We start from the raw sequence: 15,006 nt of genomic DNA, 5'->3' as shown, positions 1-15,006 counted from the left end.
AAGCTGACATCACCTAAACTTTAACAACATGTTAGTGATATCCCATAGAATGTCTTAATGGATTAAACAGCACAAAACTGTATGTTGCGTGTAAATTCTGCCAAAATAGAACAATCTTCACACTGTTTCCTATATGAACACATTTTTTGTAAGCATGTTCAGCAGTTCTTCATAACAGACAATACAAAATATATTCTTTCAGTTGATTTTTGGGACAGGGATTGGGGTTTGGGATGGAAACACCCCGAATTTAGTGGTGGGAAGGTGTAATGGTGGTGGGATTGGTGTTTGAATATTGAATGTAATAAAATATTGTGAACTAACATTAAATAAAATAAAAATTTAAAAAGAACATTGGAGATGGAGTGAGATGTGGGTGAGATGGGAGAATTTTTCCTCATGCTCCATGCTCTGCAGAGTTGTGCTTAATAGCTATGGACTTTGCTAAAGGACCATGTTAAGTGGTCCTTCCCACAGTCTTCTATGACTACTCTATAGATGGTAAAGCTGCCTCACTACTGCATGAGCCCTTGTAATTGCCCTCCGTTACAACCTTTCTTTGTCAATTGTCCTCTTATTACATTCTTCTAGCTTTATTTCAAATTGAGTATGCCATCTGTTTCCTATTAAGAATAATTAAAATAGAAACTCAGCAAGAGAATGAGAGACAAAAATTAAGAGGATGAGAATATAGTTATGTCAGCAAACTGAGGGAAAGGGGGTGCCGTAATTAAACATGGTTAAAGTTAAAAGGAAGAATTTTGCTCTGATTAGCTAATAATAGACAACATTCCAGCACGTCAGCAGCTGGCAGTATGTATTGGTGGAAAAGAGACAGCGCACACAGTGGATAGCATTTGCAACAGAATCTCTACAGGAGAGTTTTAACCAATGCTCATACAATATTGCGTCAACCTTTACATGACCTTTATAATCTATGGCATAAAATTAAATCACAGTTCTGTGAAACTTTTGTATAGGAAGTGAAAGTTATACCATCTGCAAGGTGATAAAAATGAAAATTTTATATACATGGATATACAGTATTTTTCTCGCCTGATTTGATACAAGAATAGAATTAAGAAGACAGAAATAAATAATAGTCATGTCTTCCTTCTAAATATTAATTTTAGGCATAGGCATCCTTCTAAATATTAATTTTTCCTGTTCAGACTTTGAAAAATATGCTTTTGTAATTATGAAATCTTTTATACCCTCTGTAGTTTGGAAAATTGCAAATTAACTACAAAATATAGTTAGGATTACATCACATTCTAAACTACTAACAAAAGAAAATTATAAGCAAATAATTGTTATATAATGTATATAAAATATATAGGAACATATATACATATTTTTATAAATATGTGTGTATAAAATATATATAAAAAAAGATGATAAGGACCTAATATGTCTAGTGTCATCATCATACAGCATATTATCACTTTTAGCATGATTATTTCCATTTTTCAATATAATACTATTTGCTTTTGTTATCTAGCACAGCAAGGCAAATGCCCTATCTGCTGTGCTATCACTCTAGTCCCTGGTTCGATTTCTCCATCCCCCTCTATCCCTCTCGGAGAACCAAGCAAGCTGCCGAGAGTATCCCACCTGCATGGCAGAGCCTGACAAGCTACCTGTGGTGTATTTGATATGCCAAAAACAGTAATAAGTCTCACAATGGAGATGTTACTGGTGCCCGCTCGAGCAAATCCATGAAAAATGGGATGACAGTACTACAGTGCAGTGCTATCTAGCACAGTATTTTTTTTCTTTTTGTGTCACACCTGGCAATGCACAGGGGTTACTCCTGGCTCTGCACTCAGGAATTACTCCTGGAATTGCTCCTGGCTCTGCACTCAGGAATTACTCCTGGCAGTGCTCAGGGAACCATATGGGATGCTGGGAACTGAATCCGGGTTGGCCACGTGAAAGTCGAATGCCCAACCGCCGTGCTATCAATCCAGCCGCATTTTTTCTATGTGTAAATAAATTCTTTTTAAAAATTAGTTTTTACAATAATATCAACATTTTGATTTTATACTTGTAGAGTTGCTACACTATGCCCACCACCACAGTGCTAGAATTCTCCACTGTTACATAACAGGGCCCTCCACTCACCTGTGGCATTTTCATTCATGGTTGAATTAATGTTTACTCAGGGCTTGTTTGCATTGGGATTGTTTAATCCCTGGTTTTAAACAAAAGTCTTTTATTTTACAATGATAGAAATTCTGTTTTTTAGGAGGGTGCACACTCAGTGATACTCAGTGCTTACTCCTGGCTCTCGGCTCACCATATGGGGTACCAGGGATTGAACCTGGGTTGGCTGCATGTAAGGCAAACACTCTGCCTATTGTATTATTGCTCCAGCCCCACAGTAACAGAAATTATTAGACTAAAGAAATGAAAGAATTTCTTTTAGTACTATGTAATATTAGTCTTTTAAAAATTTAAACCTTGCTATATATTTTAATATCAGAAACATCTCATTTTGTAGCAAAGTGTTTCATTTTTATTTTGTTTTACTTAGTTTGAGTCACTCACTACTAGTGATACTTGTCAACCAGGTCAGAAGGTCAGCGCTAGAATCCAAGGATGGATATAGTGTTACCCAGCTCTTGTGGTGCTGGAGATGACCTCAGTGGTGCTCAGGCCTCCCGGGCCACATCCAGTGATGCTTAGAAGACCATTTGGTGCATAGAACTGAACCTAGGTCAGGCGCAAACAAATTAAACTTGGTATTCTCTGCTGGTCCTATATTTAATTAATTTTTTGTGTTTTGGTGAGGAGGCTCACATCTTACAGTGCTTAGAATTTATTCCCATTTGGTCCTCCATGTTCATTCGCAAGAGTGTTCAGGGGAGCATGGGTTGCTGAGAATGAGATCCAGCTCTCCTGCAGGCAAGCTTGGACTCAGGCCATTGAACTATCTCTTCAACCCAACTAGTAGAGGTTTTAATAGGAAATACATTAGAATATTAGAAAACTAAACCAGGAATCTTCTAGAAATAAAAGCACACACTTATTTACATTCATATATCTAGACAGAGAATTATTTCTCCAATTTTTACTTTATTGTCTTAACTTTACCAATATTAATAAAATGTGATATAACAAAAGAGGACTGTCCAACAAATTCAGAGATAAGAGAATGAGGGATACCCCGAGAACCTTGGCATATAAGAAAAATATTTACAGAAACATAATTTGAAAGACAAGAGGCAATTTTCAATTTATTTTAAAAGTATCCTTCTTGTTCATTTATTTATTTAAAGACAACATTGATTTATGAAGCTTACGTATATTTTATGATTGTGATTTTATTTTTTTTCCAAAAATGTGTGTTATTCCACCCTGCTCACCACCAGTGCCAATATTTCCCATTACAGCCCTTTGGATCCTTTTCATTCTTTAAGCCAATCCTTTGGGGACCTTTATGGACCTCAGTTCTGCTGTGTCAGTGTCTAGTCTGATTTTAGTTCTTTGTTTTGTTTCTTTATATACCACATATGAGTGAAACCACCTGGTATTTAGAGACAAATTTTACATTCAATATGTCACTTGCACTCCCTACCTCTCTGGTTCTTGTGTCACTGAAATATTACAAAGATAAATCAAAACGTCTAAAAAGCAGTGAGCTTTATATCCATGTATTAATAAATTTCTCAAAGGACCAGCTAAATACTGTCCAAATACTGTTGGACTTTATTTTTAGGTTTGAGGAGCCAGTACTTTTTGATATATACTTCTAGCCCTACTCATTGAAGAGAAGTGAATGGAGGTCTCCTTGGGGAAGAGCTTGGTTCACTCTCCCATTCTGCAAATAAAACTATTGGCCTATTTCCCATCTGCAATTTTGTTATTCTTGGGCCAGAGACCAAAAGAAGCTTCCACTCACATAAAAATAATCAATTAAACTTTATTTTCTGTCAGACTCTATCCAATGTAGTAGAAAATACAAAAATGAATTATTTAGATTAGTATGAAAAGTGCTATGCTAAGGAAACATAAATAGTATCTTAGAATAAATATGTACCTATGTCTGGAGATTGGAGAAGGGAGAGAGCTGGATAAAAAAATGTTAAATTTGAGTGCTAAAGGGAGGGAGGTTGCAAGGAACAATGTAGGGCATAATATGTGGGTTACATTGCAAATGCCTGAACTATTCCAAAACAAGCTGGAGGCAGAACCTCATGAACAAAAAATGAGAACTAGAAGACAAGATGACGAGTGGTGTGTAATAAACCAATAAGCCAACGGTCATTAGTAAGTCAAGTAGCTAACTTTCTTTTTCTTAAGGATAAGATCATTGTTCTGGTATCACAGGTGGAGGAAATTTGATAGTTGGAGAAGAGAAATAGACTGTCTAGTAGACGAAACTACTTGCCTAAGCATGAAAAGGCATGGCCATTTTCTGTCCTCTATTTACATTCCTACTGAGATATTTTATCCTGTTCTAGTTTATTAAATTTGATTTTAAGTGGATAATTCTTCATAGGGCTGGAGCGATAGCACTGCGGGTAGGGCATTTGCCTTGCACGTGGCTGACCTGGGTTCGATTTCTTTGTCCCTCTCAGAGAGCCTGACAAGCTACGGAGAGTATTCTGAGAGTATTCAGCAGAGCCTAGCAAGCTACCCGTGGTGTATTTAATATGCCAAAAACAGTAACAAGTCTCACAATGGGGATATTACTGGTGCCCGCTCGAGCAAATTGATGAGCAACAGAATGACAGTGCAATGATAGTGCTATTTCTTCATTGAAATCTCCATCCCTAAATTCTCACTAGAATCTCCCTTTTGTAGCTACCGTTGCATATTTTAAATCTAGAGTACTTACCGTCATCCCAACCAATATATATGTTCAACAATAAGTTCATTATTGTCTCCCTCTTCTAAAACTTATTCTTTCAGTCTTCCATTTTAGTGATTGGGACCATCATCCAAGTAATTTATCTCTAAAGCCTGGGATCACTATGGTTTGTTTTTTCCTTCAACCTTTTGTGTCCACTCCCTCAGTGAGCTTTCTGGGTCCACTCAAAAGTACATCTCAGATCAAAACACTTCAATCCATTTTGTGTCCAAGGTAGCACTGCACTGTCGTCCTATTGTTCATCAATTTGCTCGAGGGAGCACCAGTAACGTCTCCATTGTGAGACTTGTTACTGTTTTTGGCATATCGAATATGCCATGGGTAGCTTGCCAGGCTCTGCCGTGCATGCAGGATACTCTTGATAGCTTGCTGGGCTGTCTGAGAGGGACGGAGGAATAGAACCCAGGTTGGCTCTGTGCAAGGCAAATGCCCTACCCGCTGTGCTATTGCTCCAGTCCAGGGTAAAAACGATCAATTTCCTGATTGTTTTTACCTTATTTTTCACTATGTATTCTTTATGCACTAACCATGACTACCTTTAAAAACTACATGCCATGTCACATTATAAATCAGTCCTTCTTTAAACTCTTTAATTGCTTTCACCTGTTTTTAGAACCAATCCTGGCTTTAAGCCCTCATCTAGCTTGCCAATCTCTCCTTCAGCTAACTAACACTATCTTCTTTTGCTCCAGTGGGTTCAATGTAGTGTGTGTGCAAGGTCTCCTCCCCCAGCAGTACTACTAAATCTAAAGTCCCCTCTTTCTCCTGTGATTATCTTCTATCTCACTGTTATCCTATAGATATATATATCCTACCCCAATCCATTTAAAAATAAGCATTTTATTAAAGTTCTGACAAAAAATTTTTCTAAAGTCATTACAGCCATTTCATATTTTTAGAACTTAAACATATGATTATATTTATTTTCTCCTCTGTTCTCTATTTCTATTTCTAGAAAGTCTGAGATCCATGAAGTAGAGGTCCTGTTGCTATTTAAGTATCATATCTAAAATCACAGCATAGTGTCTGGCTAAAAGTATATGCTTAATAAATATCTTTTAATCAGGTTATTGTCAAAATAATAATGATTTTAGACTATATAGAGAGGTTAATAGAATCAAACACAAGATACTTGGACTGGAGCGATAGTATACAGTGGGTGGGGCATTTGCCTTGCATGCGGTCGATCCAGGTTCGATTCCTCTATCCCTCTCAGAGAGCCCAGCAAGCTATGAGAGTATCCCACCATCTCGAAGATTTTTGTGAATTCTTTAGTTTAGTCATTTGGAAGTCATTTATGAGAGTAGTTAATTTGCAGGGAAAGGTGGAGGTAGGAGAGTCACGGATAAGTAGTAAGAGAAGAAAGAGGACTTGAAACACATAAGCATTCTTTTATTTTTGTTTATTTGTATTTCTTTTACTGCCACACTGAGCAGTGCTCAGGGCTTCCTTCTAGCTCTGCAGGACAAAACCAGGTTGTCTTAATGCAAGTACTACCTCCTATACTATGGCTCCAGCTCAGGAACAGAAGCATTTTAATATTCTTGACTGAAAAATGGACAGGGAAAATGTCATGTTATAGACTTGGGAGTCTAAAGAATGCCATTGATTTTTTTTGTTATTGTTCATTTGTATGTAATTCCACGTGAGAAGAGGTAAGCAGCAAAGATGAAGAGGTCACATAGAGAGAGAGGAAGGATAGGTGGTGGAGTAGGACTATGAAGAAGATGGAATTGTGGAAGGGGATCTGAAGCATATGAGAAAGATAAGCCATCAACAGAGGAAAGAACACCTCTTTTTCAAGGAGCAGGATATCAAGGAAAGTGTCGCTTTGAATCTCTATTTCTTCTGATAAAATTTTAAAAGTAGATGCAAATATGGAAGTTAACTAGTGAACATAAAGAAAGAAAGTATTGTAAACAGGAAGAATATCATTATGGCCTAAAAGTAGCAACTAAGAAAAAAATGTGCAAGACACTATCCAGCCCCCTTAATACCCTGTCACATGGGGCACCAGAAAATTAGCATCATTCACTGAAGATAATTTCAGTCAGACAAAGAAGTAGTGTTCTGAGAATTGAAGATACAAGTATTCCTATGTGGTGATAATGAAAGTTTTAGAGTCCAACAGAAAGCACAAGGAATGAGTAAGTGTTGAAAGAGAGACAGACAGAGAGAGGGAGAGAGGAACATAGTGCTGCAGCAGTAGCTGAGGATGTAAAATAGCAATGATGGAAAGAAATAGTTCTGAGCTGGAAAGTCTTGGATATAACATACCTCTAGTGTGTTCGCAGACCTGATTTCAGGATTGGTCAAGGGTTGGTCAAGAAATTGTGTACAGAAGGATCTCTAACTTCTCTCCAAGATCAATGTCAAGATTGAGCAAATATTTTTGAGCTGATGGAACCCAGAGAAAGATGTTCCTCAAAACAATATCTGTTCTGTTTTTTTAATTGCTTTGAAGTAGCTTTTCTTTTTTCTAGTTGTTAAAATGTGTATTTCTTAGAAAACTAAGGTAACACAGAAATATATAAAAATAAAGATCAAATCTCCAGAGGAATATAGTGTAATCATGTTAACACTTAACTTTATCTGACACTAGCAGAACGCCTTGGATTTCTCCATTAATACTCTAAAATCACCTTAGCACTGCTTTTGTGGTCCAGCTGTCTTTCTAAGCCTCATCTCTGTTCTCCTTAACTTGAGGCCTCCATCATCTGTAGAGTTAATTAGTCCAGTTATTCACTGAGCGGTGAAAGGATGTGAGTACAGCACCTCTAGGTCCTGCTCCAGACATGGCCAAGGCATTTAAGATCTCAGGTTCAGAGACCATGCTTCTAGGGCAAGGCAGGAAACCACTTAGCATTTCATATTCACTTATCAAAAAGGAGGGCACCTTGTTGAGTGTGAGGCATCTTCTAGATGCCCTGAGGACAGACACTCACTAAGGTTCTCCAGTAAGATTCTGTTCTTTACCAGCATGATCCATTTTCTCAATGCAGGAATAGTATGACATGTTAGAGTGTTTGAATAGTCCTCTGGGGAGAAAAATGTTACCACAAAATAGAAGATCCTGAAAATAGCATATGTGTTCTTCTAGTTTTCTTATCTATCTCCATTTTTAGAGGAGGGAAGTGAAATTGGCCAAGTAAGAACAAAGCTATCACTTTTTTTAGCTTAAATAAATTTGTCCTTATATTTTACCACATAAGTCAGCACTACCCTATATCACAGTTCTGCCAATTATTTTCTTTTCCTCCTTCCTCCCACCTATCTCCTGCCACTTCCCCAGAAGCATAAAGCTTTCAACATGCCGCTGTCCATTAGCATAAATAAACTCATGCCTTTAAAGGAAAAACAGGCTGAGTGCTATATTTGTTAAAGACCAAATTATCCTAAGAGGGTAAAAATATTCTCAAGTAACAGGTAGATCATACAATTTAGACAATAACATGCTTTTATTGTGGTTTCCTGAAAGTCAATTATTTTAGCCATAGAATAAAACCTTACATATCACTGCAAATTACATTTTTTACTTCAAAAACTGTTAAACCATGCAGTTTCTCGGGATGTATACCTTTGTGTTTTATTTTTCTGTTGTCAATATCTTATGGACAGACCAACACAAAAAAGATGAAGTGCCAATTTATATCCAATCATTCCTTTATGAGCTTGTAGATAATATAGTTATAGCTTTTCTCATTATTTTTATACACATCTGTTGTTAATATAAATTTTATGTAACATTTCTACAATAGATAAGAAAATACTGGGCCAAAAAAGAACAGAAGTGGCAAGAAATAGAAATGAGAGATCTTCGGCGTCTAGAAGAACTGAAGAAATTAATGGCTGAGCAGTCTATAAAAGATAGAGAACGGTAAAAGAAAAAAAATTAACTGGGAGGGTAATAGAGGTGTTGACTAGCCTTCTGTAGTGTTAGGTATACCTTATCAGAGGATTTTTCTATGCCCAATAGATCTTTATAATGTTCATATTCACAAATGGATAAAAAGATACTTAATGATATATTTTTCTTCTCCATGCCATGGAGAAGGGTGCTATTTTGATAATGTGACTGTGGTTCTTGCATTGACCTGGTGTGGTGGGCTGGAGATTGCGCACCTGTGGTGTCAGGTATCAGGACTTTCAGGTATCATGATTGTCAGTATTATCATGACTGCACTCTGATGTGGGCAGTGCTGGGGCTTGAATTTACCTCATGCCTGCAAGGCAGGTGATCTATTATTGAGTCATCCCCAGAGCCCCTTGTAATGTGTTTTAAACTCTCATATTCACACATGAATCTCTAATTTTCCATTATTTCTCTTAGATAACTTTTCCAGTTCAAATCCTCACAGAGGATTGTATAGTGTTTGGTGGCCCATTGCGTGCATGAAATGAATACTGACTCCTGCTGTAATTTAATATCTGTTGCAGAAGAGAAAAAGCTTTACTCAAACAAGGGAGACCCATTGACTGTGGATGAACCTGAGGAACACAATATACAGTTATAATATGTTGTAAGGAAATCATGACGTGGCATGCTTAAGGTGCATCCTATGTAGGAAAAAAACACTGACTTTCCTAGCATTGTGTCATTTTAGATTTGAAAAGGACATTTGCAATCAACCATTCTACTCACCTTGTGAATGAATGTAAGAAATCAGTTATTTTCCCAGAGTTTCTTTGTCTATATGAATTAGAAGTCAGAAAACAAGTCATTTTAAGAGAGAAAAGTTTAAGGTAGAGAATTTTTAGTTTAATTTTGGTTTGGGAACCACACTCAGCAGTGTTCAAGGCTTACTTCCAACTCTGCCCTCAGGGATCATTCCTGGCAGTACCCATGGGGCCATTTGGGGTGCTGGTGATTGAACCTAAGTCTGCCTGCATACAAGACAAATGTCCTTCCTTCCATACCATCTCAACAGACCCCCAAATTCTTGATTTTAACAGAAAATCTTATTTATATCAAGGAATAAAGAGAAATTTAAAGAACATCTAGGGATGAAAAAAGAAAAAAAGTAATATGGAGAAAAAAATTGAAAGTGGGGACCCCTCTTTGATTCCAACCTCATTTTAGAAGGTGGGGCTGTGGTAAGCAGGAAGCACCCTGTGTGAATGCAGGAGATGAAAGCTGGACCCCACACAATGGGATTGCTTGCATGACTCATGGGGGAATCTAACTATGGGGTGCCTCTGAAATTGGTGAGAATTTTCCATAAATGTTCCACTATAATTCAACTGTGTGTCCCTCACACCAGCTGCTACAAGCATGTGGTAGGAGCAAAAGGGGTCAAACACAGGAAGCAGGAAAGGAAGCCCCCTTTCTCTTCAGTGGCTCTGTCTGCAGCACCATTTTCTGACATAGCTTAATGTTGAGAAATAGTTACAAGGTCTAGCTCAGTTTTCACAGAGTAAACAATGAAGGGGAGATTTGGAACTGAGACACATGATATTGGTAACTGAAAAAATTATCAAGGTTTGCTAGCAGTTCATTATTTTTAACTTTCACTAAAGGTCCATTAAGGATAGATCTCATGCTCTTGTGATGTTTCCTTTTAGGATTAATCAAGGTTAAAAAAATGATCTGAACTCTGTAATTTCACTCACTTTTGCTGTGAATCTAAAACTGATATAAAAATAGTTTATTAATTTCCCCTTTTACACATAACTCTGGAGGACATAACCATTTTATATCACAAAGTTCACTTCTCAAGGAAACTTTCTTTTTGACATGTGGACTGTTAAATTTGAGATAATTTGTTATCTCAAATTCCAGCCAGTAAACTTATAAAGTAAGTCTAGAGTTCCACATAGATGCCATAAATTTTTTTCTTTTTTCTTTTTTCTTTTTTTTTTTATTGAAATCACTGTGACATGTAACTTTCAATGGTTTGGGGGAATTAATTTTACATTAATTTTCTGGTATCTCAGGATGTTAGGCTTGGGTCTTACGTATTACTAAGAAAAACAAGAATATAGCACAGTTGGGGGCTCAATGCTAAGAGGTGACACAGCCAATAAGAAGACAGTTAAAGGGCACAGAGACAAAAATGGATAGAAAAGACAGACCATGCCATGAATCACAGGCAAGAACCCACAAAATGCTAAGTATCAAATGGCAGGTCTACCGGTGGGCATCTAGAGGCTCATTGGACAATTTGTGTTGTATAATGAGAGACCAGGGTATTAAAGGGTGGAGGGAAAACAACAGATGTGAGGTCTCAGCATCTTGGAGACAGGCTTCTAATAGAATCTCCCCTCTAAGCCAGGGAGTTTCTTTCATTACTGAGCCATTTCAATCTTTTCCTTCCTGTCCCAATAATTACCAAGATTAGCTGATTCAGAACTCCAATTGAAAAGAAGAAAAGGAAAACCAGATTCGTCTGCATTATATAAGAGGGACAAAATAGGCGTATTGTAACATAATGGAAAAAAAGCACCCAGACACCAGGATTTTAGTCTTGTTTCTTCTTTGACTCATGACCTGGGAAGAGTCATTTAAGTTTTTACAAGGCTCTATTTTGTCCTTTGTGAAACTGAACTAGATAACTTGTGAAGGACAACTCTTCAGGGTCTGTGATCTATATGTTCAAATCATAAAATGTTGCAAATTCAGCTAATTGTGAACTCAGGGCTTGAATGCCAGTGCTAGGCGGTGGAGGCGTGGTGTGGGTCAATGAAGAGATTCTTATGATACCAGTATATATAAGATAAATGATTTGCTGAAAAAAAAGTATGATGTACATTAAAGCATGTCCTCATTTGGTTAGGGACTTGCTGTTCTATAAATATTGCTGGATTTTGCATCTGATAAGAACCAGAAATTATGTTCCTTCACAACTATGAAATTTGGTTAATGGGTTATAAATTTCTTGTTTACTACAGGAATATGCTTGATAAACTTTGAGTGTGGTCATTGTCTGTTAAGGATGCTTGCTAGCTCCTAGATTGCTGTCTTCTTAGTGATTCATTATGGTAGAGAGATTAAAGGCAAGTTTTCTAGTGTCTCCTTTAATAAGGGCAGGAATCTAAACATGAGGACATAGCCCAATGGCCTCATCAAAATCTTATGGTGCTCTAAGGACCGAGCTCCAAATACTGTTACATAGGTGGTCAGGGCCCAACTCTGCTAATTTTGATTATATTAATCCAGTATGGAGCAACCACTTTGCGTAAAAATCACTGCAATGTGTACCAGTTACCTACTTACCATAAGCACTTATTTATGTTACTGTTAGCATATAGTCTTGGTGTCAACTTTTTGTTGGTAGAAGGGCATAGAACCCACATCAACAATAAAAAAAGGAAATACTCCACTTCTAACCCAAGGTACACAGCCTGATAGACAACATGGTACCTCATTCTCCATCTCCAAGTCAGTCATCACTTTGGGTGACAAACTTCAAATAATGTATGCTATTCCTATAAACAGGCTTGACTAATTTATTAAAAATACTGTCCATTGGAGGGACTGGAGCAATAGCACAAGGGGTAGGGTGTTTGCCTTGCACGCGGCCAACCCGGGTTTGATTCCCAGCATCCCCTCTGGTCCCTTGAGCACCGCCAGGAGTAATTCCTGAGTGCATGAGCCAGGAGTAACCTGTGCATCGCTTGGTGTGACCCCTCAAAAAAAAATACTATAGATTATTTTTTTAATAATAATACTGTATTTTTAAAATAAAAATACTGTAAATACTGAAATTTATTTTCATAAATGCTATAAGCTGAGGGTCTGGGTTTAGTCTGTTATTGTTATTCACTATCAGCACCAATTATTCATCATTACAAGTTTGAAAAATGTCTATATTTCATTCCTAATTATGTTTCTATACCCATATGGACTCTTTCTGCACAGAAATTTTCCTAGGAAAGTTGATATGCAAACCAAATTTAATCTCTAATTCTAAGAACATATTACAAAACTGGTTCTTAGTTCTTTTCTTCCCTGGTTTTTTATTGTTGTTGTTTCTTTTTAAGAAAACTATTGCAATAAGTAGAGATTGATGACCAAAAAATTAAAAATTTGCAACTTTTCATCAGCAGAGAAATGAGAAACAGTGTCTAAGCTAGAAAGTAGCTGTGCTAATATGAAGTTGGCATAAAACATTACAAAGGTTTATGAATTTTTAGATTAGGAAAAATATACTGATTCATTTTCCTGAGGATGGATTTGGAAAGAAGAAAGTAAGGTGACCCAAAATATGATCAAGTTTTTGCTTCCTTTTATATTAAAAGCTTTGCTTTCAATTCCTTTAATTTTCTAATAAGTTAATTTGGTTCCAGATCTTTTTTTCTGCATATTTTTGGGTACAATCTGAAGGTTTGAAATGTTTTTATTATCTCATTTCTAAGGAGCTTACATTTTCTTTTTTATGTCCAAACAATAAATTTATAGATGTTGGGGTACTTGCCAAAAGCAATATAGTTTTCCAATTCTTCTGATTTTCCATCTTCTATTTATTTTGTATAAAAATGTACAGAAATTCAGTATAGGTTTTCAGAAGTCATTATCACTGACCTTTAATATTTTTGTAAAAAATAACCTGTTCCATTGAAAAATAATCTATCACAAACTTCCTTTTTTTAAATGGACACTTTAATGATTTTTAGTGAACTTATATAAAATGTGGTTAGCAATTGCTATAGTTTGGGTTTAGATAATTTTGATCAGCCTGAAAATTCTCAGTTCCATTTGCATTAATTTCTGATCCAACACCAAGCCCCATATGACTACCTTTCTATTTCTGACTTTAACAAGATCAGGGGAAGTCACTTTGATGATGCCTGCTGCTGATTCTGATCTTTGCAAATACCTTATAGACTCTTACATCCCCTCGCAGTGTAAGAATTGTATTATATAATTGGGATAGCAAGTGTTTGGGATACCCCTTTGTTTTCCGAGTGTCCCATACCTTCAAAATAATCATCTCACTGCTGCTTATTTCCCAGGGAAAAGTTCTGCATGCCACCCTTTCCTTCTAGATTATAGTTTTTTGTTCCATGGGGAAGCTTCTCTATCTCCACTTCATCTAAGAATTTCTTGGAGTCTTGTTTGATGAAGTGTCAAGCATGATTCTGTGATTAATCCAGGTTTTGATATAGACTGGGGAGGGATGATATTTTTCATTTGGGGCCACATCTAGCGTTACTCAAGAGCCATTCCTGGCTCAGTGCTTGCTTATGAATTACTGCTGGTGGGCTGGAGCGATAGTGCAGTGTGTAGGGCATCCACCTTGCACACGGTCGGCCCGGTTTCGATTCCTCCACCTTTCTCGAAGAGCCTGGCAAGTTACCAAGCGTATCTCGCCCACATGGAAGAGCCTGACAAGCTACCTGTGGAGTATTTGATATGCCAAAAACAGTAACAAGTCTCACAATGAAGACATTACTGGTGCCCGCTTGAGCAAATTGATGAGCAAAGGGATGACAGTGACAGTGACAGAGGTACTTGTGGGACCAAGCAACTCCAGGGAGCAAATGTACACCTTTTGCACACAAAGAAATTGGTCAGTCCATTGAGCTATCTGCCCTCTTTGGCTGTAGATATTACCTTATTCATGGGAGAATGCTAATACAATAACTTCCAGTTCAGCTATCTTGACCCTGCTGAGAGATTATTTTTAATGTATATGGAACATTTTCTTAAAATCAGGATTTAGAGGATGAGGAATGTGGTTCAGTGGTAGAGCACTAGCTTCTAGTATGTGAGGGTCTGGATTTAATCCCTGGCACACATACACTGCCCACCCCCCACCCACAGACACTTATAATATTCCAGAGTTCAGCCACCAGAAATGCAACTCTGTGATTGAGTTTCTTGCGTGATTGAACTCCTGCATTCAATTCAGATTTGCGCTGAGGCCAAATACTCAACACACACTACTGCCTAATGTGTGAAGAATTGTAACTAATCTCAACTTCTTTATTAGTCCACTTTCTGTAGGGTAGTTTGAAAAAGAGACATTTTCAATTAAAAAAATCAAATTCTCTCATTTAAGAATATTTTCATTTCAGATTTAGCTGATCTCTGTCTCTTTGAAGGGTGAAATTCAAATCCTGTCCACCAGATATCAGCCTCCTCAATTGAAGGGGTGGGATGACTGCTCCCAGCTGGCAGGTTCTGACTC

The 15,006-nt window shown here is 37.2% G+C and overlaps 1 protein-coding gene across 1 annotated transcript in view; it reads left to right on the top strand.

Moving 5' to 3' along the window:
• The window catches only part of CCDC148 (coiled-coil domain containing 148), a 324,753-nt gene that overhangs the window by 237,342 nt on the left and 72,405 nt on the right, over positions 1 to 15,006 (top strand). Inside the window, exon 11 of the mRNA XM_055120683.1 lies at positions 8,635 to 8,753. Within this exon, the coding sequence (XP_054976658.1) occupies positions 8,635 to 8,753 (119 nt within the window). The remainder of the gene's footprint in view (positions 1 to 8,634; positions 8,754 to 15,006) is intronic.

Source organism: Sorex araneus, chromosome X (assembly GCF_027595985.1).
Source record: "Sorex araneus isolate mSorAra2 chromosome X, mSorAra2.pri, whole genome shotgun sequence".
In the NCBI taxonomy this organism is placed as follows: Eukaryota; Metazoa; Chordata; class Mammalia; order Eulipotyphla; family Soricidae; genus Sorex; species Sorex araneus.
Note: the sequence above shows the minus strand (reverse complement) of the source record. Positions and strands in the feature narration are given on the sequence as shown.